Here is a 26,457-nt window from a genome sequence, read left to right as displayed (position 1 = left end):
GCCCGTCTTGGAAGGCTCTCCCACCACGACCCTCCCCTGCACCCTACGCAGGACCACAGAGAGGAGGGTGCCCCTCTGTCAGAGGTGGGTACTTCCCTAGCAGTCAGGGTGGTTAGGACTCAGCACTTTCACTGCCAAGGGCCCAAGTTCAGTCCCTCGTCGGGAACTAAGGTCGCGAGCCCAGGCCTCCTGGGCTGAGCTGGGGGGAGAGGCCCTTGGGGAGGAAGTTAACTTACCTGAGGAAAGGAGGCTTTGCAAACCCATTTGCATTGTTCTGTGGGAAAGAGAAAGAGGACGTGTTCAGTAAGACTTGAGGGTACAGGCATCTGAAGCCCTCGGCGCTGTTGAAAGCAGCGCAGAGAGCTGCCCCGTCTCCATTCACTGGGGAGGAGACATCTACACTCCCCCTGAGGAATCGGGGCCAGAACGGGAGGCGCTGGACGCTGCTGCTCGCCTGGTCTAGGTGAGAGCCGGCGGTTGAGGGTGGCTTCCAGGAGCCTGGTCCTGACGGATGCCGTGAGGAGCAGAAAGGCAAAAGGAACCCTTGTTGGTTTTGGTGCCCACAGACTGGTGCCAACTGCCATCGCCCGAGCCCTGGCGTGGCCAGGGGCCAGGTGAGGGCGTGTCCTCAACCCCCAGACCTCTGCTCCGGCTGCTGCCGCACGGCTCGCTGTCGGAGCTGGCCGCCCAGGAGGGGGCAGTGTCACGCCGTGTGACAGGCGCTCCCTGGGGGAGGCTCTGCGTGGTGCAGGATGTACAGACCCTCAAGGCACAGGGGGACTGGGGCCCAGGGCTGCTTCAGACCTGTGCCTGCGGGCCTGGGCCTCTGGACACCGTGGCCTGGACCCGGGGCCAGCCCCCTCATCCCGAGGGGGAACCCCGCCGCCAGGGCAGTCAGCCTGGCACCCCGATTCCCTGTCTCCCTTTCGGGGGGAAGCCCAGAGCAGCTGCCCCACTTGTCAGCATGACCCCAGGCCTGTCCCCACAGGGCGAACTCAGCAGGCCTTGGCATAGGCTGTTCCTGTGTTACGGGGGATGGAGGGCTCATTTACGATTCTACAGACGTTCCCCAATGCCCACTGTGCAGCCCCACGTGTGCTCAGGGCGCCCGGGGGAGGCCGAGTCTCGGCTGTGGCTCAGGGGTGGTGGGTGTGTCCTCCCACCTGGGAAGCCACCTTCCTGCTGAGCCTTCCTCCCTGGACGCGGCCTCTGCAGGGCAGGTAGCGGAAACCCCCTTCCTGCCTGTCCCCGGGGCAGGACACTGTCCCCCCTCCCCTCTGTGCCCTCATCTTAGAGAAGGCCCTGCTTGCTGAATGTCGGCACCCCTGCTGCCCTCGAGGCAGAAACCTTGGAGCTCGACTGAACTGTGAACCGAGCTCAGTCGGGGTCTCACGAGCTGTGTCATCTGGGGACGGTGAAGGAGAAGCATCCAAGTCCAGCCCTGGTGGGGAAGTGGCAGGAGGTAACAGCCCGTGCCGTGAGGAAGGAGGGGAAAATGACTCTTAACAGGCCGCCTGAAGCCACCGGCCCCGGTGCGCGTCCCATGCCCCCTCGAGCCCGCTCCAGTTGGCACAAGCAGCACACACGCACGCGGGCACCAAGACACCCGCCCGGCGCTGGGAGCACCCCAGCACCCTGAGGGCTGTCAGGCAAGGCATCTCTGACATGAAAATCGTATAGCACATAGAAAGCAGCATTGCTTTCTTAGCTCAGTCTCCCAAGGCAATAGAAGGAAAAGCAAAAACAAAACAAATGGGACCTAGTCCAACTTACAAGCTTTTTGCACAATGAAGGAAACCATCAACAAAACGGAAAGACAACCTACGGTCTGGGAGAAAGTCTTTGCAAACGATTCTGCCAACAAAAGCTTGCTTTCCAAAATGTACAAATAGCTCATACAAGTGAAAGTGTTAACCGCTCAGTCGTGTCCAACTCTTTGCGACCCCATGGACTAAAGGCTGCCAGGCTTCTCTGTCCATGGAATTTTCGGGGCAGGAATACTGGAGTGGGTAGCCATTTCCTTCTCCAGGGGATCTTCCTGATCAAGGGATCGAACCCAGGTCTCCTGCATTGCAGGTGTTTTCTTTACTGTCTGAGCCACTGACCCAGCCAGCTTGTACAATGCAATAACAAAAGCAACTCAATCCACAGGTGGATAGAAGGCTTATCCAACAGACACTTCTCCAGAGAAGACACACAGATGGCCAACACGCACATGGAAAGGTGCTCAACATCACTAATTACTAGAGAAACGCAAATCCAAGCTGCGACGAGGTGCAACCCTCCAGCCGGCTACAACAGTCATTGTCAAAATGCCTACAAATGACAAACGCTGGAGAGGGTGTGAGGAAAGGGGAGCCTACCTCCACTGTTGGTAGGGATGTAAAATGGTGTAGTCACTGTGGAGAACAGTGTGGAGGGTCCTTAAAAACTGAAAACAGACTTGCCCTCTGACCCAGCAATTGCACCCCTGAGCATATGTCCAGATAAGAATGTAATTCAAAGAGCTGCACGCACCCCAGTGTTCACAGCAGCCAGGACACGGCCGCTGGGAGGCAGCCCCCAGGGGTACCCTAAGCATCCCGGTGTTCAAACAAAACTGCGGTAACTGACAGTGCTCGGTGGTTGTGTGAATGCAAAATCTACACATACCCGCGTCAAGCTGCTGTGCCAGCTTCCCTGGACCCCCGTGTTTGGCTGAGGTAGAACCTGGTTTTCTGCAGCGTTATCAGCTGCTGTAAACAGCTTAAGGAAGAGGAATTACCAGCCCCGCCGGGCGTGAGAACCTCTGAGATACGGAATCCCAGGGCTGAGGCTCCGGCCCTCAGGGCTCCTGGACGGGCCTGTCGTGGGACCTGCTCCTTGACCATCACCTTCCAGATCGGTTTCTAAATGGAATCTCGTTCTCTTTCAGGTGAGCTCTACCTGGCGGTCCCATATGGTGGTTGCTCGCCATGTGACTAAAACACGAATTTAAAATCCAAGCCTCGGTTCCTTCTTTGTATTCTCCACTTCTCAAGTGCTCAGCAGCCCCCGTGTCCAGTGGCCACTCTGCTGGCCTGCCTGGTTCTGGAACATTTCTGTCTGACCCATCAACTCTCTGGGTGGTTTACTGACGCACAGATGTCTCGACTCTGTGCCTCCTGTCTTTGCAAGAGGCCACCAGGACCCAGTGAAAAACAGGCGTCTGCACCTGCCCCGAGGGGCTCTCCTGGGGCAGCACCGGTTACCCGTCCGCCCTGCAGCTTGACTGCTGCTCTGGCCTGGTACCGATGAGATGCAGGAGCGCGTCTCAGACAGGACAGGGCGGGCAGAGGCAGCGGCGTCCAAGGCTGTGACAGAGACGCAGATTCATCTCCGGCAGTTTGCAGAGGATCGTGAAACATTGCTTCCCGAGACGAAGCGATGGAAATGGAATAGGAGTCAGCCGCCACCCAGTCACCAGAGTCTGTGCTGCCGCCTGCAAGGCCTTGGCTTTCCTCAGAGCTCTTCCTCCAGGACTCAGCTCATGTGCTTGCCCCTAGGAAGCCACTTTGGATGCCCCACCCTGGAGCTGGAGCCCTCCCGCCTCCTGCCCCCACACTTCCTCCACGGCCCCTTCATCACCACTCCCTGGACTGGACTCCCAGGTTGGTTTTGTCTCCCTGGAGCCTGGTGCAGGCCTGGACTGTAATCGGCTCGTCAGGGAACACGCCCTGGACGAGGCCGGCGGGACCTGCAGGCCCTCTTCGTGCGCCAGGTGACCGTGTTTACCAAAGGTTTCAGTCGGTCAGCGGAGTCTGATGCCATGGAAATGTTCGCTGCTAACGTCACTGTGACCTTGCTGTAGGTATCAACTCTATGCCTGGTCCCTTTTCATGGAAGGTTTCGCTTATCATGAGGGAAAGTGTTCATCAACACTCATTACTCTGACATTTGCAAAACCAGCAACAACTAATCACCGTGGGAACTCACACAAGGAGGGCGTTTTCATTAGATAGGTAGGGCTGTTAAATGTTCTTCCAAGAAATCAAAAATTAAAGGCCACTAATCATAATAAAATCAAAGACTGAAAAAGGCCTTCCGGCCTGTGAGACAGAAATAAGGCGGCCTGACCCGAGTGCCAGGGCTGCGCTGGCCTCACACAGTGAGCTAGGAGCCCCTCCTCTTCGCCTGCAGGGACAGCTGGAGCAGGTCTGGCATTCACTCTTCTTTGAGCGTTTCACAGGATTCACCAGTGCAGCCGTCGGGTTTCAGGCTTTGTTGGGAGACCTTAAGTTACTGACTCGAGGGCGCCAGGACACCCTGGCGGGGAGCGGGCTTCTGCCTGGGGGCCGCCAGGACTGCATAGACGGGAGCCCAGGGGGTGAGCTTAGGCCGCACACCCGGTCCTGGTGGGAGGGCAGCAGCTTCCATGAGGACCTGCCACAGTGGGAGGCGGCCACAGGCCACCCTGGGCCTCGGGAGAGAGACGTGCTTAAGGCTCTGCTGCTCAAGGAAGTGAAGGAATAAAAAGGTGGGCGCAGTGTACAAAGCTCCCCAGCTGGTCCTCGTGCTTTTCAAGACAGCCTCCTGGGCCTGACAGTCTGTTATGATCCAGCCAACAGGGAGGTTTAAAAATAAAGTTAGAGAACATTTAAACTGCCAAATGCTTAATAACGAATATCATCGCGGACTGTGCCGACATCTAAAGCCAGGATTTTTTTCACTCTATCCATTCAGTGTGGTGAGAACCACACCGATGCCTTCTTCATTGAGTTTCATCCACGGGGTAAAAACACTGAAAGTTAAAACATGTTTTCTGAATTCAGTGCTGTTAGCTAAAATGTGTTTTCATTTATAATTCCAGTGTTAGCTATGATTTTAGGGCAAGATTCTTTTACCTTAAAAGGCAGTATACAGGCAGACCTCATTTTATTGCACTTGACTGTGCTTCACAGATACTGGGTTTTTTTTCCTCCCTACAAATGGAAGGCTTGTGGCAAGTCTGTTGGCATCATTTTTCCAATGGCATTTGCTCAATTCATGCCTCTGTGTCACACCTTGCAATATTTCAGGTTATCATAGTCATAGTGATCACTGATTAGTGGTCTTCAGTGTCACTACTACGATTCACTGAACACTCAGCTAATTGGCATTTTTTATCAATAAGGTATTTTTAAATTAAGGTATATACATTGCTTTTTTAGACACAACGCTATCGCACACCCAATAGACTGCAGTGTATGTAAACATAACTCTTACATGCACTGGGAACCAGAAAGTTCATGTGACTTTCTTTATTGAGATGGTGTGGAAGCTAACCTGTTACATCTGAGGTCTGTTTGTGCAACCGTTATCAAGTCACAGAGCTGGGTGGTCATTATCGTCAATGGTTGTCATCACGGAAGGAAACCACCAGACTGGCCCGCAGGCGGACTGGCCACCACCACACATGAAATGCTCCCACCACACAAAACCAGCCAACAAACAACGGCAGATTCTGACCCCAGGCTGGAAATAAGGGACACAGGGGAACTCAATAAAGGACACCATGTGGACGTAACCAGCAAAATCCAGACTGGGGACATCCTCTAGCACTAGTAACTGGGTTTTCTACATAGAGATGACACAGGAAGAGAGTTGGGGGAGATCTCTAGGTACGAAAGACGAGTCATGGGACTTGGCCAGGTCACCAGCGATGGTGTGGGGAGCTGGCCTGGGCCCAGATTCAAACAACAATGCCATCAAGAGACAATCAGAATGAGACAATCAGAAATTCGAAGTGACCAGGTGATGATATCCAGGAGTTAATGTCAATTTCAAATGATACGATAGTTGGTTTCGTGAGAAAAGAGGACCTTTAACATATTTACAGATGAAATAATACGAAGTCTGGAATTGGCTTTGCTGATCTGGGAATGTGTAGGGAAGAGATGAAACAAGAATTATAAATGAATTATATATATATCTGGGGGAACAAATCAGTAGATTATTCTTTCCACTTCCACGTGCGTGTGAATTTTTCCATAAAAAAAGCTGAAAATGTAGAAGACGACACTGCAGACCAGCAGGCCCACGCCTGTGCGCCTGGATCCTGAGTTTTGTGACATGCAAACTGTAAGGTGATTTTTTTTTTTTAGCAAAAGGAATTTTTATGCTTTTAGAAGTGCCTTAAGATCATTTCCAAATAGTTTTGAGTATTGTTTTAAAATATACCAGGCCCTTTAATGAAATAGCATTTCTGATCTGCCCTTTCAAGCAGCGTCTCCAGTTTTGACATCTCTCACCAACAAAATGGGAACGCTCCCTATCCTGAAAGTAATTTCTGGAGTTAGAAAGCTGGAGTGATTTGCAGTGATAACAGTGGAAACAAGGGGTCGCGCAGTGTGCTTATCTAGGGAGAGACGCCAAAGACGTTTCTGAATGAGATTCTAAAACGGCGTTTCCAGACCCACACCCGCACTGCAGCCTGCGTAGTCCCCCCGTACCCAGGGCCCATCTTTCAGAGCCTCATTCCTTGTAACCAACTCCGCCCGGCACCACTCAGAGGCGAACAGAGGCCCCTGGGGGTGGTGGCACCTCGTGGGGTGCATGGCTGCTGCAAGTACCACAGAAAGAACAAACCCACGACGAAGCAGCAGCAGTCGAAGCGGCCCGGGCTTATTGCAGCACCAGCCGCCTATGTGCCCTCGTCTCCGGAGCACGCTCACCGTCTCCCTCTGCGAACAGCTACGGCACAGGTTCTTCTTTCAAACCTGCTCAGCGCCACTCTGCCCGCCCTGAGGGCGACCTTTCCCGTGGTGCTGAGATAGCAGATGTCGGCCACCACCCCCTCCCCAGGCTGCCCTCTGGCACAGGGGACCCGCGTCCCTGCTCCTGGTGGGCCAGCCCCTTCCTTCTCAGTCACCCCCTTTTCCTCCATCCTCTCCGCCTTCTCTGCTGTATAATCTATGTTGTGGGGAAGAGGACAAGAACCCCTTCTAGACTCCTGCCGAGTACACCCCACCAGGAGCTGTAAACTTCCGGCTCTTCCTGTCTGGGAGGCGCCTCCCTTGGCTCCTGGTCTCGAGGGTCGCACCCGCCTCAGGACCACGGCTCTGGCTGCGGAGGTGGCCTCAGCAGGCAGCGCTCCCCAGGAATCACCCCAGAGCTTTTGGCGGGGCCAGTGGGGGCACCGGGCCGCCTCTGCCTTCCAGATGCTTCCACAGCTGTGGACACAGCCCACCTCATCACTGAGTCAGCATCCCAGGAAAACTGACCCCTGACCTCCATCCAAGTTGTTGCCACACCCCCTGTCCTCATGGCACCTGGCTCCATTCCCTCACGGAGCTCCCAGCTCTGACATTTTTGTCTCTCTCTCACTGTCTGCTGCTTATCTTATCACTAGAGCCTAAGCTCCAGCAGAGCCAGAGCCGGGCTGTTTATCTTGGCTCCTCCAGAGCCCACCGGGCCTGGCTCGAAGACAAAGTCACTGTCTCTGGGATGATGAAGTGACTCATGGCCTCTGTCCCAGTCCCAGGCTTACACAGCACAGTTCCTGAAGGTGTGGTGATTAGATCACTACTGTGGACCTTCAGTCTTCCTCCAGAAAACAATATGAAAACTGAAGAAAGTGCAGAGAAAGGTGATTATCGGACGAAAGGATTGCAGACATGATCAAAAAAAGGGAGAGCTTGAAACCAGACACAGTCTGGGAAATGATGGACCTCATGGGTGCCAGCCATCATTTACAGATGAAATAAAAACAAAGAGGACCACAGAAGTTAAGGCGGCTGAAAGGCTGCGTGACAGACAGAATCTACAGGTCCTGGGAGCAAGTGCGTGCCCTGCCCGAGGGTCACCCCCTTCCTGCTCAGAGGGAAAGGGGCCTGCACCCCAGAGCCCGCCCGGCAGATCGGGGCCCTACTCACAGGAGGTGTGCTTTCTGGTTTGAGCGCTGGGGCGTTATGGTTAGAAGCCTTCTGGGAGATGTCTCCTTTCTCAGCGGTGGCTGCTCCCATGGACAGACACTCCAGGTAGTCCGGCGGGGGGATCACGACGGTGCTCTTCTCTGCCAAGTTCGTGGTACTCACGCTGCGGACAGGCGCCAAGCTAGCGACGGGAACGCAGGACACGGGTTAGAGGAGACCTGCCCCCGCACCCCAGGCATCCCGCGTCTCCTCCCGCAGGAACCGCATGGATTAGAGAGCCAAGCGGTGGGGCAGGAGATTAGAACACACAGCACTGCAGTGCTTCTTGACTGACTGTTTAGTCGCTAAGTCATGTTCCACTGTGTGTGACCCCGTGGACTGTAACCTGCCAGACTCCTCTGTGCAAGGGATTTCCCAGGCAACAGTCCTGGAGTGCCAGTGTTTCTGCTGGCTTGCACATGTACACTCAAAAGAAATTCTTCAAAAGACATGACAAAAGGAGAGAAAACTAGCTCCATTAGGGGCTGACTCTTGATCCAGTTTAAGGAGAAAATACAGCGAAAGCACTCCAGAGTTTCAACACCCTAAAGACACTCAGTCTTGTTTCTTGGCCAGTGGCAGCCGAGCTGTGTTACAAGGGACAGAGACACAGCTGGCCGTGAGCAAGGGTCATGGAAGGACTTGGGGCAGTGTCTGCGGTCCTGGGGACAGCAGGATGGGTCGGGGGGTTGTTCTGACATGGCAGACACCGTGGCCGAGGCGGTTTGTGGCCAAGGTGATGCCACGTTCCGTTGGGACGTGTTTCTGGGGACCCGCGGGACAGCCAGCTAACCCACACAGAGGTCTTCCCGGTTTGTCTGGGAGAGACCTGCCTACATTAGTCTCGTCCTGGCTCCATCACTTCTGGCTCCCTGTGCCCGTTTCCTCAATTTTCAACCAGGACCCCACCTCGCACGGTTGTGTGAGAAAGAAATGAGCTGGTCAGTGCAAGCGGCCAGCTCCTGAGCGGCAGTGCCAGTCATTCCCGGGTGGGACACAGAGGCGCTGAGTGAAGCCCCTCAATGTGACTCGAGCTACAGGAGCAGACATGGTGGCTCAGGGAGCACGAGAAGGAAAAAGGACGAGGGCAGGTCTCGAGGACCCTGTGTCTGAGCAGAGGGCGGAGGAAAGGCCTGAGAGGGGACTGAAGATGGGTGGCTGGCGAGGGAAAGAGAGAAGAGGGCAAGCGTGGGAGAATGTTCCAGGGCATGTGTTCACCAGCGCAGACAGGCCGGGTGCGTGGCCTGGGACTTCACTGTGGGGCAGCGGGACTGGGAGGGGCCGTGGGCCAGGAAGGGGGCGTCTCTTCCCAGCAGAGGGTATAGCACCAGGACCACAGGCAATTGGGAAGGAACAGACGTGGAGCAGCACCTGCCAGCCCGGCCGTGGTGTCACCGCGGGCTCTGACGCTTGCCCAGATCCACCCACATGCGCCTGGGGACCCGGGGTCCCGCGGGCCCTGCTGGCCAAGCCGCAGGCGCTCCTACCTTGGCGCCAGCTCGCTTGCGGCTTCCTCCTCGTTCTCCTCCAGCAGCTTCGTGTAGGACGATGGGAACCAGCCCCTCCTGCAGGCGGAAAGCGGGGGGAATACAACCTTGCTGGGGTGCTGGTGGCGGACACGCAGGCCACAGACATGTCTGGAACGGCCTGGGGACTGCTCAGGGCCAGGGGTGGGGGGGTCGGCTGGGCCACTTGCATTCCATCCCATCAGAGGCGTCTTACATACACGTCATTTCTATTTGGATCCCCTTTGTGTCTTTTGTTTCCATTTTGGCTTAAACTTAGTACCTGAATAATCTACACAGAAACTCAATTTAACCTTCTAGGAAGGCTTGTGCACACACAGTTGGAATGAGGACACTGGCATTCACACTACTCACGTGCCAGATCTCACATAGAGCGTTATCCTGAGAAATCTGAAGTCACATACAAACGAGTGCCTTTACTTTCAGAGGTGACTCCTATTGGTGCATCCAATTTATAGGACTTCCCTGGTGGCTCAGTGGCCAAGACTCCATGCTTCAGTGCAGGGGGTAGAGGCTCAGGTCCTGGTTGGGGAACTAAGATCCCATGTGCCATGCAGTGTGGCCAAAATTTTTTAAAAACTTATCTCTATATGCACACACATACAGAAAACAGCTTGGGAACAATGCGGATAGACTAATGGCAGCTAACTAGGCTAGAACTGTCACTAAAGTGTGACCTCGCTGGGGCAGAGGCACTCATCTGCCCTCAAGGACGGCCTCGACGGGAGCCCTCGGGGTGTGGACAACCCAGCCCGGGACCCACATTTTGGTGCTATCGTGCTCCCCGTACAGCCAGCCGTCCTTCTCCTCGGAGATGAGCAGCGTGATGACGTCTCCCTGCGCGAAGCCGAGCAAGGTCTGGTTAGTGCCGGCCGTGTGCGGAAAGATGGTTTTCACTTTCTGCTTTTTCACCATGTTCAGTCCAGAGGCCACAGAAACCGATCGAGGCAAATTGGGGTCAATGGAAGAACCTGTCGGAAGTGAGCAGGGCAGCGATGACTTTTCCAAGAAGGATGACTGGGCGAGTTCAAAGGCGCCGACCCCAGAAACCTGGCCACCCCATATCACCGGCACACTCATTCCACTGAGATGCCAATAGGTTCTATCCCCACACTTCCACTTGTGGCTGGACAGACAGCAACAGACAGGGACGGCGCCTAAGCCTGGCCCGAGGCCTCTCGGAGGAGGAGCCCTGTGGCCGAAGGCTCTTCAGACCAAGAGGATAAAGCCGTGTGGCCCAGCCTCACCTGCATGGAGTCCCTCGGGATGGCCCATAGAGGCCAGTGCTCCACGCCACCCGGCCCGCGCCTCTCCCCACCCCGCTCACCCACCACAGCTCGCAGAAGCGCTGTCAGGCACCAGCTCAGTCAGACCAAACCGTCCAGGGCCTGTGCCACAAGAGAGGAGGACACTGGGGACAGTGTGGCCGCTCACCCAAGAGTGGGGCAGGACGTGCTGACCTCGCCCCCCTCACCCCACGTACCAACCCTGCCCTTGGCGCCCAGGCAGAGCCGGGAACCAGATGAGCCCGATACGGGCGGCCCGACTTCACAGCCTTTGCTGCGCTGTCAGGTCTCAGCTCAAACGCGGGCTGGTCTTTACCAGCCCACCCCAATGCCCACAAAAAAAATGGAATGGAAACGTTTTTTTCCAGATACCTTTTTTTCCACTCAAATTTTACTAGCCTACTATTTACTATAAAACTGCAGAATCTCTTTCTGCATCGTCCTCAGAAATTTTTGACACTACTCTGTTCTCTGCTTGACATGCCGTCTACTCTAATTATCAAGGTTGCACCGAATCCAGTGATTTTCATTTAACTTTTCCAACAAGAACCAAAAAATCATGTGAATGACCAGGCTGCACACAGTGCTGTATGCTCTCACCTTGTGTTATATATACAGAATTCAAAGGTGAGTGACTACAGTGCCATCTTTGCAGCTGACGTTCTGAAAGTCTCATCTCTTCCCCAACAGCTGCACGCACTGGACAGCCTGTGGACACTCGCTAGCAGAGCCCTGTGTGACTGCCATGACCTCCTCCCCCAAAGGGCCTGTGAGACCCCCACACGCCCAGTGCCACCACAGTCTTGAGGTCCTGGACACCAAAGGTTCTGCAGGCAAGAGTGGAGCCTGGCTGAAGCCATCAGAAATGCCTGCAGATAAGATGTGTTCCTGATTTATTCAGAGCATGTCAGCTGGGTTAAGAAACGTTAACAGTTGAAACTGAAGCCTCCAGAAAGCATGGATGCTTTGTTCAGTCAGTTCAGTTGCTCAGTTGTGTCCGACTCTTTGCGACCCCATGAATTGCAGCATGCCAGGCCTCCCTGTCCATCACTAACTCCCGGAGTTCACTCAGACTCATGTCCATCGAGTCCGTGATGCCATCCAGCCACCTCATCCTCAGTCGTCCCCTTCTCCTCCTGACCCCAATCCCTCTCAGCATCAGAGTCTTTTCCAATGAGTCAACTCTTCGCATGAGGTGGCCAAAGTATTGGAGTTTCAGCTTCAGCATCAGTCCTTCCAAAGAAATCCCAGGGTTGATCTCCTTCAGAATGGACTGCTTGGATCTCCTTGCAGTCCAAGGGACTCTCCAGAGTCTTCGCCAACACCACAGTTCAAAAGCATCAATTCTTTGGCACTCAGCTTTCTCCACAGTCCAACTCTCACATCCATACATGACCACAGGAAAAACCATAGCCTTGACTAGACGGACCTTTGTTGGCAAAGTAATGTCTCTGTGTTTTAATATGCTATCTAGGTTGGTCATAACTTTCCTTCCAAGGAGTAAGTGTCTTTTAATTTCATGGCTGCAATCACCATCTGCAGTGATTTTAGAGCCCCCAAAATAAAGTCTGACACTGTTTCCCCATCTATTTGCCATGAAGTGATGGGACCTGATACTGTGATCTTTGTTTCCTGAATGTTGAGCTTTAAGCCAACTTTTTCACTCTCCTCTTTCACTTTCATCAAGAGGCTTTTGAAGGTTCCTCTTCACTTTCTGCCATAAGGGTGGTGTTATCCACATATCTGAGTTATTGATATTTCTCCCGGCAATCTTGATTCCAGCCTGTGCTTCTTCCAGCCCAGCATTTCTCATGATGTACTCTGCATAGAAGTTAAATAAGCAGGGAGACAATATACAGCCTTGACGTACTCCTTTTCCTATTTGGAACCAGTCTGTTGTTCCATGTCCAGTTCTAACTGTTGCTTCCTGACCTGCATACAGGTTTCTCAAGAGGCAGGTCAGGTGGTCTGGTATTCCCATCTCTTTCAGAATTTTCCACAGTTTCTTGTGATCCACACAGTCAAAGGCTTTGGCATAGTCAATAAAGCAGAAATAGATGTTTTTCTGGAACTCTCTTGCTTTTTCCATGATCCAGCAGATGTTGGCAATTTGATCTCTGGTTCCTCTGCCTTTTCTAAAACCAGCTTGAACATCTGAAAGTTCATGGTTCATGTATTGCTGAAGCCTGGCTTGGAGAATTTTGACATGCTCTGTTAGAGATGATGAAAAACAGAGTATAATTCAATCGAAGCCTACTGGTGAGACCAGGAACCACAACTGTGATATGTGAATTTCTGTCAAGTTTCATTGTTTCATTGGAAAGAGGAGATTTTATCTCAGCTACCAGTAGATGTGGAACACAGCCTGAGGCTCTGTTTTATTGCATGGATTGAAATGTGATACCTTTGAATAGTATGTTTACTCTATGGAAACATCCATCAGCATATAGAAGTCGTATCTGTTGACGCAACATGTCTTACAGTTTTAGAATCCACCTGGACCCTCTCTGGAGGTGTGGGTTCCCTTGAGCCAGCGTGGAGCCAGTGCTACCACACACACGTATTTACTTCTAGCTCACGATGTGCACGTGTGCTAAGTTGCTTCAGTCATGGCCGACTCTTTGTGACTCTATGGATGTAGATCTCAAGGAACACTTAGCTAAATATTTAAGAAATTTAAAGGTATTTTAAAGGAAATTCAACTAAACAGCTCACCTGTTAAATTATTTTTTCTTTCTGAGTCCTGTGAGACTGTGGCTGGGTTCTTAAACAGATCGATCAAAGGGCTGGTCAAGGCTCTGGCTGAAGGAGCCGCGGGGATCTTTGGTGGGTATTTAGAAAGGCTGTCACAATCTTGCCCAACCTGTAAAAAATTCCTTATTAGTTTAATCCGAGTATAACACAGCAATGGCATTAGAGATCGAGCCCCAGGGCTGTTTTGCATTACATGCTTTAAATTCCATTTTCTTCCCCAAATTCTCGTTTGCAGGGCAATGCCGCATTTTTAATTATGTTAAGAATACCCCCTTCTTTTGTCTGTCTATTTATTTATTTTGGCTGCCCTGTGCATCTTAGTTCCCTGACCAGGGAGTGGACCCTCGGCCCCTGCAGTGGAAGTGCAGAGTCTTACCCACTGGCCCCCCAGGGAAGTCCCCTCGCTTTTTAAAGCAGTTACTCCCCATTTCCCCAGCCCTTGAACAGCACTCATCTACTTTCTGTCTCTGGGGGTTTCGAGGCTCCCTTTTAAATGCTGCTTGGCTCGAGCTTCTCCATTTAAAAGTATTTTCCCACAGAATTTTGACTGCATTAGTCCATTACTTTCTGACACCTAGTTTTCTAAAAAGAAGTCTGGTTTCAGTGGGATTCTCTTTTCTTTGTAATAAGTAATCCATTTTCCCCTCCCTGAAAGTTTTCAGAATCCTCTGTCGCTAACATTCTGCTGCTTGTTGAGGTTCTGGCCTTTGCAATCCAGCCAGGATCACCCTGCCTGCTGTGTTACGGGCCAGACTGTCAAGGGCATCTCTGTAGGGACAGCAGTTGGCGCTGGGCGGGGGGAGAAGTGGCAGGCAACAGCGTGTGTCTGGGGACAGGCCCGGCCTCGGGGAGAGAGAGGGGCCACGTCTGGTGTTTGCGCTGCTGGAAGGGTGAAGTCACAGTGAGGAAAGGTAGGCCCTGGAAGTGATACGGGTGGCCTGTGATTTCCACTGACAAAGGCGGCCTTGCTCTGTTGTGCAAATCTGGCTGAAATCTTGAGGTGACGACCAGCTCTTACCATGCTGCTTCTCTCGATCATGGGTGAAGGCAGGGGCGTTCCGGACATCGGGGTGGAGACCGGGGTCTTAATTTCTTCAATCATATTCATGATTTTCTCTGGCACTTTGGTGACATCACCACAGGTTTCTTGCCACCGAGGCAGTTTGGAATTGATCAGTTCTGCAGACTATAAATTCAAGAGAAACGAAACCAAAGACAGACAAGCGTGTACTGTTAGAAGGACTGACACAGACGGTAACTGCCACTACTCAGACTCCTGGCTCACCACCGAAGTGCAGGAACGAGGAGCTGAATTCAGGCAGTAGCCGAGGCAGCTGTGAGGATCTGCTGTGTCTTGCTTGCTGAGGAGCACGTAGGCTCCTGTTGTAAAGGGATTTCCCATCTCCCTCCGTGTGGGTCGAGTTCAGGCTAGTACAAGGATTGATGATGGTTCAGAAGTTCAGAACTAAGACGGAAGGTGGAGCAATCTGTGTTAACCCCCGTGTTTCTCAGGGGCCCGAGAGCTGCCGACCCCTGTGTCTTCCTCCCACCCCTTCCATGAGAAGCGCCCCTGAGGGAGCAAGAGGACCAGGAGTGGACTTAACCCCAGAGAAAGAGGCCTGGTGCACTGGAGGGGTGACTCAGATCTGTCCTGAGAAGGTGCTCTATGGGACGGGGGGACCAGAGGCGGAGCGTGGTGGTTCTCTGGGGTCAGCGCAGTGCTGAGTGGAAGTCCTGACCACAGGCCGGCAGGGGCCTCGGGCAGGCAGCAGCTGGGCGGCAGAGACTCAGAAAGACGGCACTGAGACCGCCCAGCCCCAGAGGCAGAGGTGTCTGTCCTGCCTCCCACACCCTGGCTCTTCCTCTGACTGGACTCCCGGATTCCTGGGAGCCCTTATGAGACCCCACTTTCTAGGCGGCAATTTAGTTGGAAAAGGGAAGTAGAGCACCTTTTGTGAAACTATTTTCGTAACAATTGTACTGTTTTCATCTAGACTCTGTGTTCATCAGGCGTGGTCTGGGGGTGCCGATATGAATCCTAAACCCTGCCTCTCGCCCCACCCCTGTCCCTTGCCTGTGGCCTGGACATGCCAGGGACCAATGGCCTTGGCTGCTGTGTCCAAGGAGCCACTGAAAGCGCTGGGGCCAGGGAAGGCACCAGAGAGACTTCTGGTAGAGAAAGAAGGGAATCTGGCTTGCGTCACGCGGACAAACATAACTGGGACCCAAGGTGCAGTGTGCGGAAGACTCTGTCAACTGCCAGAGCTCTCTGGAAATAGACTAAGTTGCCCCATCACTGGGGGAGGCGGGGTGTCGTCACAGAGAGCTTCAAGGTTGCTTCCGGCCCCCACCGGCGGACACCCTCACCATGGAAACAATGCCGAAGCTACTACAGAAGTGCTGGGGACAGATGTCATCACAGAACGCAGCAGGTTTGTTTTTCTTTTCTGTGACAATTGGAGACCTTGGGTATTTAGATTTGGTAGCTGAATATTCCTTCAAGTTTATGGAGTATGTAACCTATGATATATGCATGCATACAAGGCCAGGTTCCCCCCAAAAGGAAGCAGCCCTATATTCAAGCTTTTAGAACGCTTCTCACATGATGCGGTGCTCTCTAAATTACTTCATCGTGAATAACAGTGAATATTCGACCTCAGTCACTGCTAGTTTTGGATGCTTACAGAAGCCCAATAGAGTCCATAGTTTTATATATTAAAAAAAAAAAAAAAAGAGGGAAGGAAATTAGGACAAAGTTTGTGATGACTCCTGGAAGGGTAACCTCAAACTGCGCGTGCTGAAGGAGGGCGACAATGCTAGTCACGGGGCTGATGGCGCCAGGAACACATGCACCCTGAGGAGAGTGAAGAAGGGCCCCGTCCAGCTGTCCTCAAGCTGGGACGGGGTCTGTGGCCTAGGGCAGGATTTCCAGCAACACCATCTGCATGGGCCCCCTGGTGAGCCTTTCAGACCACCCAGGTGGGGTGCGGGCTGGCGGGACTCCCCCAGTGGTTCTGGTGAAGACACTGACGCTGAAGATGCATCAGGGAAAGTCTGAGAGAGGCTGGGTCATGGGTGAGAAAAGGGGAAAAAGTGCCACTTCTCAGCCACTGGTCAAATATGAATGGGTGTTACTAAATTCAACATGATAAGCAAACATTTGACCATTTCATCTACATTTCTAAAAGCTTGCTCATTCAAGGTGGTCAAAAATGATTTCCTTAGAATTCTTTCCTTGGCAAAATGAGCCCCTTGCTTTATACTGGGGCACCTATAGAAGGTGAAGCACGTCGAGGGCGTTTAAATGTGAGGGAAACTTTTGCTCTTGCGCCCACCTGCATGTGGTAATGGTGTATCTGACTTGAAAAGCTGCAGTGCTTGTCGACCAGAAAGCAGAAGCGCCTTTTCTCTTCAAGCAGGGCTTCTTTGCAACCATCTGCAATAAATTTCTGGATTTCATTCTGGCGAGAAGTAATGGTTTCTACATACTAGGAAGATAAATAATAATTATACAAGTATGACATGAGGAACCAAACAGCTACCCAGCCTGACACTTATCTCCTGCTATCTTTACAGCTGATTTATTTTGATAATGGAGTGAATGCTGAGGGCAGATAAACATTAGACAGACCAACAGAGCCCTAACCTGATCTGAGCACATATCAACATTCTCATTAAGGTCCCTGATCCATGCTGGAGAGAGGTTGCCAAAGGCCCTACATTCCACTTGGCAATTTGCATAAAATATTACTTTTACTCCAGGGACAGGATCATGTTTCACTGGAAAATAATGGGTTTTGGAACCAGAAAGTTCAAGATCAAATCACATTTACAATTGCCAACCATGTGAGTTAACCAAAGCCTCACTTTTCCCATCTGTAAAATGGGGACACAATGCTTATCACTCTCCCGAAGTCAGGAGAAAACACTACTGCTCTTGACTAATTATTCTTAACTCTGGGGAACTCTGCGGCCTTCAGCTCCCACCAAGTCAAAATGTTTATTTTTGACTTTCAGCAGCAGCACATCTGATGGATAAAGTATAGGCTGACTGAGATGAGCATGCCTCCCATTAACTGTATAAACCATCCGCCCCAAAATAAAGTAACACAGCGCTGAAAAGTTTACCTCAATCTCTTTGCATTCATATTTGAATGGATTTCGTCCTCCTTGACTTTTCCTTCTTATCTTCTTCAATTCAGCTTGCGATTTCTCCAGCGAATCTAATCTGTGCCTGTGCTCTGCTTGGTATCTTTTGAGAGTCGCCTGTAAGGTAAACGTTGCGCCTGTTTCACTGAAGCAGCAGGCACACTGGCAGGCAGCTACTCTGGCTGTGCTTTAACGGGGTACTGCGGCCTTCTTATTCGCTGCTGCCACCAACTCAACCGTGGGGAAGCTCTCCTTAGGCTCAGCCATCAGGTGAGCACAGCCTCCCTGAAAACTAGGCTCCCCACCCCAGGCACCCTCCACCCAAGGCTGCTGCTGCTGCTGCTAAGTCGCTTCAGTCGTGTCCAACTCTGTGCAACCCCACAGACGGCAGCCCACCAGACTCCCCGGTCCCTGGGATTCTCCAGGCAAGAATACTGGAGTGGGCTGCCATTTCCTTCTCCAGCGCATGAAAGTGAAAAATGAAAGTGAAGTCGCTCAGTCGTATCCGACTCTTAGCGACCCCATGGACTGCAGCCTATCAGGCTCCTCCGTCCATGGGATTTTCCAGGCAAGAGTACTGGAGTAGGGTGCCACTGCCTTCTCCCAAGGCAGGTGAAGCAAAATCTGGTACTCACATTCATATATTTTACATCAAGCTCTGTCTTCTTCTCCAGCTCATAGATAATCTCCTTATGGAACTTTTTGAACTGTGAACACAAGTGAAAAATTGAGACAGGTTTGAGACTTGAAGCAAAATAAAATAAGTATATTTGGTAAATAGAAAAACTGTTCACATACATTTTCATCAAGACTCTCGTTGAGTTTCTTGTGGATACTCGAAATCTCTATGAGAACATGGCCTGTGAACAAAATCAGGGATGTTAGGACGAAAAGCCACAGTGTGGTGTGTTGTAAAGATACGAGGGGAAGTAAATGGTGGATGAAGTCTAGTCCGCAGCTGCTCCCAGGGCAGGTGGGCACCAGGCCCCGGGGCACTGGGAACACTGGCTGTGGCCCAACAGGAGGGGTGGACACCCGACGGGCACAGCTCACAACAACACAACACCCCACAACACCCGCCGGCTCTGTCTTCAAACTCCCCTTGTCCTCTTGCTATTTACCCATTTCCTAAGCTGAATCCTACTTATCCGGTTTAATTGTTAAATTCTCTTACAAAAGATTATCTTGGTCATTATAGTAACTAATTATAGGAACAAATGACTCATTTTTGATCTAATCCCCTGGGTAATCTGATTATTTGTCAGGCATAAAAGATAAAGGTTATTTTCTTTTTCTTATATTAGTTCTGCTATCGCTCTGGAAAATCTAAAACAAAACAAAACAAAACAAAAAACTGGGAAACCGCAGCAGGGACCTTGTTCTGTCTCCTGGGGCTACACATTCCAGGACAAAGGAGTTGTTGCTCCAAAAAGCAGCTAGATGCTCCAGGCGCATCTCTTGCAGTGTGTAGCAGAGTGCTGCCTCCCGGCTTCTAGAAGGGAACAAGAGCCTCCCTCTGCCGACGGAGGTCTCTACAGGAACCAGATGGGTCTGATATCCAAGAACTGGGAGCAACAGCGTCACCTGGACCACCACCAAGTCATACCAACCACACAATGTGCCAGGGGAACCATCCTTCAGTTCAGTGGGCAGGTGAAAAGGAGCTCTTTGGGCAAAACTGAGCGGCTGTTGAGGAGGCAGAATGAAGAGGGTGACTGCGGCAGGCGCGGGGAAAGAGGGAAAGGCTGCGGACTGGACTCGGGCTTCAGCGAGCACCTCTGTGAGAAGGACTCTACCGTGCCCAGCTCTGGGGACACCTGAGAACACCTGACTCCAGGAGGGCCAGCCTAGGCTCTTCCCTCATCTTCAGACTCAGAAATTCAGCCCGTCCTGGACACGCCCACCTGCCATCCTGTCGGGCACCTCGTGTTCAGCATGCCTACCAGTGCACTCACCGTCTTCTCTGACCCCAGCTCCGGGCAGCCAGCCGGCCAGTCCTAGGGGCTGACGCCCTGCCCGTGTGTCACACTCATGGACAAAGACTCACTCCCTGGTGCCATCGCTTGGGCCAGCTTGGGGGTGGAACTGTGCCCTGATTCATCCTGTTTCCTTGGGTGACGAACGTGCCAGCCCTCCCCTGCCCAGCAGAGGCGGCCCGTGGGGATGACACGGGACGTCTGTGTTCACTAGATGACCCGCTCCAGCAGAGGTGGGGGAGTCTCCCCAGATGCCCCACCCGCCCCACACATGTCAACCTGCCAGCTGGACCTCGGAGGAGCTGCCCTCCTCTTTCTAGCTCTCGTTCCTCATGACTCCCAACCCGTTCTTTTCTGGATCTTCTTCCTCCCAGGTGCCAGGGGGCTCTCCAATTCTACATGTAAAATGTCACTCCCTCCCATGGTGTCCCAGATAAACCAACTCCTCAGCCTGAAGCCCACCATGAATGGTGTTGCTGAAAATGACCATGGTGGGTGGTGGGGACAGAGAATCTCCTGGGAAGATATAACCGGGTTAATAAGTTAGAGGTACAGAAGCCCCTAGGCACCATGTGATTCCAGGAACTGCTTGCTGGATAATCATGAGAGTGAGGGACCCCGCCAGGGTATCGAGGCACCCACTGTACATCTTCAGTGATCCTGACTCCATTTATCCTGTGATTCAGTTCTCCTAAAGCTCAACATGAAACAAATACACAAACCAGAGCTCTTCATGAAGGAAGCCTTTATCTGACCAAGAATATAATTACATTAATGTCGTTTCATGTATTGAAATAATGAGGTGAAATATTAATAAACTTCACATCTATTTTAAACCCATAAATAACTCCCGGTTGGAGATGAATAATAAACAACAACAAAAACCAATTATTTGAAAAGCAAGCACCCTATTCCGAGCAAATCAGATCTACTTAAAATAATTTTGTTTAAATCAGTCAGAATGATTCAGGCTAGGAGGAAAGTGTTCACAATTTTTTTTTTCATGTTGTCAAGAACTTCATTTCTACAATCTTTTATTTATTTTTAAATTTCTACAATCTTTTATTTATTTATTTTTAAATTTCTACAATCTTATATAACATCGACCTCCAAGATACATGCTGCCATAAGTCTGGGCTTGTGAGAACACCAGCACCACTGAAGCAGGTTCTGGGCCTGACCTGAGAGCCCCGGCTGCCCGCGCCCCCTCCCCACTGCAGAGCCTGATGGAAGGGCCCAGTGAAACAGACCATTCACTCCGCGGGCAGGAACGGAACGCCTAACCCTACCCCTGCTAAGTCCCTCACTGTTGGTGGAATTTAAATGCCGACCTCAGAGCAGCAACTTCTGAGTCCTCAGGCATAAAAAGGATTAAAAAACATCTTTCCTGTGATTGTGCAAGCTGCCCAAAGAGTATCTTGGAACAGAAAATGAAAACAGCCTTTATGTTCAATCTACAGAAGTTTACTCTTAATAAAGCTAGTGTTACTTTATGTCTGAGATGTGGAATCACACATGTTTTACTCTTAGCTCCGTAAACTACTTTTTCATAAATTACATTTTGGAAGAAAAAAATTGTTTTGAAAAAAGAAAGAGCAGTTGAGAGAGCATAGCCTAGAATCCAGTGGAGCAGAACTAAGAAAACGCCCAGACAGGAATCTACGTGTTGGTCCCAGGAACTACAGCGCCGTAGGTACGGGATCAATCATTTCCTCTTTGTCCCTTTTAGGTTTTGAGTCAATATTTTGGGAGGAAACTCATAGTAAGTAATGTGACCTAGTCTTAATAAATTATATTCTTAAATGGTAGTATTAAAGGAATTGAAATATATACCTATTTTTCAAAATCATGACGTTGAGACAACTAAAAAGTCAATGTCTTCCATCAATTTTTTCTCTAAAATTCATACAAATAATAGCTCTTGGTGGTATCACTCGAATTCTAGGAACCATGAACAGATCTAACATTTTGGACAATACTGTATGAAGATACACAGGTCTAGCCAATAGGCAGTATGGACTTTAAAAGTTAAAAAACAAAATTTTGAAAAGTATTATCTGTATGAACACAAGGTTTTCATCTGAAATGTGGATTAGTCATGGCACTATTAATATATTTTCAACTAGATAACTGATCATCAGTTCATGGCGTAAGTTTAGAGGGGCCAGAGGGAAACTACTAGCAGACTTCAGGGACACAGAACTTGTAGGCCTAAGTGTTATTTCTCGTTTGTATTTGATCATGGATACACACAACATCTGTTATTTCTGGAGAGTGCAGAGCAATGACCGAGTCACACACTATTTCCTCCATGTGACTTCAAGCGGAATTGGACAATAAAATGACAAGGTGGAAGCCAACCCACGATGGACCTAAAGTTATACCGTATGAATTAAAGGAAAAGTGATTTTAAAAAAAAGTTACTGTAAAAAGGCTATACCTTTCCTGAGAGTTTTCCAAATACCTAATGTGATGCAGAAAAAATACAATGAAAGTAAAAGCAAATTATACACAGGTGGGAGATGTTAAAAAACAAACAAACAGATGCGCACTTAGGGTCATCAACACCGAGGCAGCACAGAGCCCGTCATTAGTGACCAGCAACAGGTGATCCAACCTGCCAGCGTCTCAGAACATCTCTCAGCACTGTCCACCCAATTCCCTGGGTGCAGGTAGATGGAGGGGCTCCTCTCTCTGTCAGTATGGAAATTGTGCAAATGAACAACGTGCAGATAGGCATGATGCCAAAGGAGTGAGCGGGTGGTAACCAGAACACGCTCTTCACAGGCTTGGGTGGGTGTGATTCTATCCTGAGCACTGAAGAGAAATGCTGGCTGGTAAGGTGTGCGTGCCCAGGCAGAAGGAGCAAGTGAGCCCCATAATGCATGACATACGCCAACAGAAAACCCCCACTCAACAAGCCATTTTCTGGGTGAGCACTCATCTTCCTGAAATAAAATCCATGTACGAGGCTGTCAACTTGTAACTACTCACCATGTTTTATTATTTTTTGCTCCTTATACAAATACAACATGTGTGCTTGGCTGTGTCTGACTCTTGGTGACCCATGGACTGTAGTCCACCAGGCTCCTCTGTCCATGGAATTTTCCAGGCAAGAATACTGGAGTGGGTTGCCATTTCCTCCTTCAGGGGATCTTTCTGACCCAGGGATCGAACCGCTGTCTCTTATGTCTCCTGCATCAGCAGCAGATTCTTTAGCATTGGCGACACCTGGTAAGCCTTATACATTTTATATATATATATATATATATATATATATATATGTGTGTGTGTGTGTGTGTGTGTGTGTGTGTGTATATCTTTTAAATGCTTTGGAAGAACTCTTAAGAATTACAGAATGAGAGAAATAGACACCAAACTCTTCTAAGCTCATCTCCTCTCTCATCGACCGCCCCCTTCATTCCCAGGGTCCCCAAAGGAAAATTTTCAATCTCCTTCCATCAAACAGAATACACTCCACTTTTCTCCACCTCACAGCCTTTCACAATACTGTAGTTAAAGGGACTCCATCAGGATCCATCTATTATGAGAACAGGCATACCTGACTGCTGTTGGTTAGAACCAACTGTAAGGGCGCTTCTGGCGTCTGCTCCAATGAGTAAAAAGCTTTGAAGTTGTCACTCCCTTACTCACAACAAAAAACAAGCTAAACACACTGCAAAACAACTCTCAGATTCATCAGAGAATTAGAATGACGTGGAAAATCAGTTTACAGGGAGCAGAAACTGATGCTGGAGCCACGGCTGCCAGGAACGCAAGGGATAAATGAGGAATCACTAGCGGCTCCGTGTGGAGAGTGAAAAACAACAAGGGCTCGCTTCTCAGGAGTTTCACCTCTAGGAGGCTCCCCACCCCCCCAACCAGGTTTGTATTGTAAGGAATGGAGAAAATTCCTCTGGGGCTTTTGGTGGTGGGGAGGGGAAAGTGTTTTGAAATTTGCCCAGAGTTATCCTATTCTTGCTCTGTTCTGAGTAAGGAAGGCTAGCCCTCCAGGGAAAACACTTTTCTAAGCCTTATCTGATCTGGGGAAGGACAATTAGCTACCTGCAGCCCCTCTCGCTTTCCTCTCTCAAGTAAGGAGAGGGAAAAAAGCCTGAGAAACTCTTCAGAAGGTCATGACCCCCATACTGTGGCCCACTAAAAACCAGTAATACACCACAAAACAATCAAAATGGAGATTTAAACATGGGATTATAAAGGATGCTCCTCCTCTCCAATACTTTACCACGTCACCCATCAACAGGACTCCAGGATAATAACAGTGGGTTATAACTGACACTCCATTTAGGAGGATTTTCGAAAGCAACCCAAAGACAACGAGGGGGACAAAAATAATGGAGAAAGGGCAGTCCTTTCAGCAAAGGGTGCTAAACAACTAGATACCCACTTGCAGAGAAATGAATCTAGAGCCTGACCTTACATTTTTCATAAAAAGCAACTCAAGATGGAGCACACACATAAATGTAAAATGCCAACTTTAAGAAGATAAAGCCAGAGAAAATTCGCATGACTTGGGTTTAGCACTGAGTTTTTAGCTATCATGCCAAAAGCATGATCCGTGAAAGAAAAAAACTGGCAAGCTGGACTTCATTAAAATCACAAACTCTGGTCCGCAAAGAATACTGTTAGTAGAATTAAAAGACAAGTTCACAGACTGGGAGGAAATATCCGCAACACACATATCTGATAAAGGACTTGTATCCCAAATAATATAAAGACCACTTAAAGCTCAAACATAACAAAAACAGCTCAATTAAAATGTAAGTTATACAGATGGCAAATAAGCATATGACAAGATGCTCTCCATGTCATATGGGAACTTACAAATTAAAACAAGATACCAGCACACACCTCAGAATGGTTGTAATCCAGAATACTGACAACACTAAATGCCATTGTGGAGCAAGAGGAACGCTCATTCATGATGGGCAGGAACGCAGAACCTTCCTGCAGCTTCAAGACCCTTAGGCAGTTTCTTACCCAGGTAAACAGTCTTACTGAATTTATTCGAACTATTCTTATATTCAAATTATTCAAAACTAGTCTTATTCTATATTGTACTCCTAGGTGTCTACTCAAATGCCTAGAAATATTACGTCTGTGGAAAAACCTGTATATGAATACCTAAAGCAGCTTTATTCACACTGCCAAAACCTGGAAACAACCCAACTCAGTGGATAAACAAACTGTGGCACGTGTGTACAACTGAATATTCTTCAGGGATTAAAAAGAAACCAGCTGTTAAACCACAAAAAGATGGAGGAATTTTAAATATATATTGCTTAGTGAAAGAAGCCAGTCTGAAAAGGCTGCCTAATATGCAATTCCAGCTAAATAACATTCTGGAAAAGGCACAACTATAGAAACATTGATGGAAAAAAAAAAGGGTCAGTGACTGCCACAGGTCGGTAGGGGTACACTTTATGTATCTGTCAAGCTCATGGAGCTTGCCAGGCTCCATCACGTGCCAGGCTTGGTCCATCATTCTTGACAAATGCAGCATGCCGGTCGGAAAAGGCGATGGCGCCCCACTCCAGCACTCTTGCCTGGAGAATCCCATGGACGGAGGAGCCTGGTGGGCCGCAGTCCATGGGGTCGCTAGGAGTCGGACACGACTGAGCGACTTCACTTTCCCTTTTCACTGTCATGCACTGGAGAAGGCGATGGTGCCCCACTGCAGTGTTCTTGCCTGGAGAATCCCAGGGACGGGGGGAGCCTATGGGCTGCCGTCTATGGGGTCGCACAGAGTTGGACACAACTGAAGCGACTTAGCAGCAGCAGTAGCACCACGCCTGTGCAAGATTTACAAACAGAGGGAACAGCGAGCAGGGGAGAGAGCAGGGTGGCGACTCTGCGGTCTCGGCAGTTCTCTGTAAACCTAAAAGCACTCTAAAAAATAAAGTCTATTAAGTAAAAATAAATCCGCAGCAGTCACGTGGGCCCTGCAGTGATTAGGAACCAGCGCCTCACTGGGAGGAGCACACACGCAGTGCCTGAAGCTTCTGGCAGTTACACACGGAAGAGAAGAGGGTCTCCCGATTCCCTTACCTGTGTGCCACTCCCCCAACCCAGGTGCCTGCCAGGAACACACAGGCCTTAAGGGTCTGGTCATTACTGAATACACTGAATCAATGAATGGAAGGCTGACTGCAGTAAAGCATGGAAGTTCAGTGGCGGCAAGAGAAGAAAACCAGTGAAAGCTGGACCCCTCAGAAGGTGGCATCTGTAGTGTTTGATTCTATTGCTATATGCATACTGGTTACAGAAATGCCTACAGGAAAAATTACTTTGGTGGAATCCACATGCCTAGGCCCTAACCTCTGGGCACTGGGCATTCATCTGCAGCCTCAGCAGAGCCGGCTATCACCTGGAGTTGTTTCTACCCACAGGGCCTCCGGGAGCAAATTCCTGGCATCTTTGGTTTCTTATCACCAAGATTTAGTAACACTGAGGTCCAGTCTCAGAGGCTCCTGAGCCACAAACAAGATAATTAAAAAAAAAAGAAAACGAGACATTTTTGTTTATAAAATTTTCAGTTTACCAAGCAAGAAGCTACAATCCTAGACTCCGTGGGTTCAGTGCCGGACCCCTGGCAACCCGAGTTGTGAGGATTAAGTATCCTAACAAGGGAGACATACCAAGAGCAAGACACATACTAGACACTTAGTATTTGACACCTTCCAGCTTCCTGACTTCTGGTAAAGATTGAGAGATGGAGGGAGAGATGATGGAGGGAGGGAGAAGCTGGTATAAACTACTTGTTCGGGAAGTGCGGCAGTAAAAGAGAAGTGGATTAAGGAGGTGCTAGAAAAAGAGACATTAAAACATTTTTTCT

At 50.1% G+C, this 26,457-nt stretch overlaps 1 protein-coding gene across 1 annotated transcript in view; it reads right to left on the bottom strand.

Moving 5' to 3' along the window:
- BAIAP2L1 (BAI1 associated protein 2 like 1) overlaps positions 1-26,457 on the bottom strand; it is a 76,858-nt gene that overhangs the window by 1,783 nt on the left and 48,618 nt on the right. The window contains exons 4-13 of the mRNA XM_018040635.1: positions 18,424-18,485; positions 18,261-18,332; positions 17,605-17,742; positions 16,812-16,964; positions 14,495-14,662; positions 13,438-13,585; positions 10,200-10,407; positions 9,398-9,475; positions 7,872-8,052; positions 237-274 (exon numbers count right to left, since the gene is read on the bottom strand). Coding sequence (XP_017896124.1) covers positions 237-274; positions 7,872-8,052; positions 9,398-9,475; positions 10,200-10,407; positions 13,438-13,585; positions 14,495-14,662; positions 16,812-16,964; positions 17,605-17,742; positions 18,261-18,332; positions 18,424-18,485 — 1,246 coding nt within the window. The remainder of the gene's footprint in view (positions 1-236; positions 275-7,871; positions 8,053-9,397; positions 9,476-10,199; positions 10,408-13,437; positions 13,586-14,494; positions 14,663-16,811; positions 16,965-17,604; positions 17,743-18,260; positions 18,333-18,423; positions 18,486-26,457) is intronic.

Source organism: Capra hircus, chromosome 25, assembly GCF_001704415.2.
Source record: "Capra hircus breed San Clemente chromosome 25, ASM170441v1, whole genome shotgun sequence".
NCBI classification, from domain to species: Eukaryota; Metazoa; Chordata; class Mammalia; order Artiodactyla; family Bovidae; genus Capra; species Capra hircus.
Note: the sequence above shows the minus strand (reverse complement) of the source record. Positions and strands in the feature narration are given on the sequence as shown.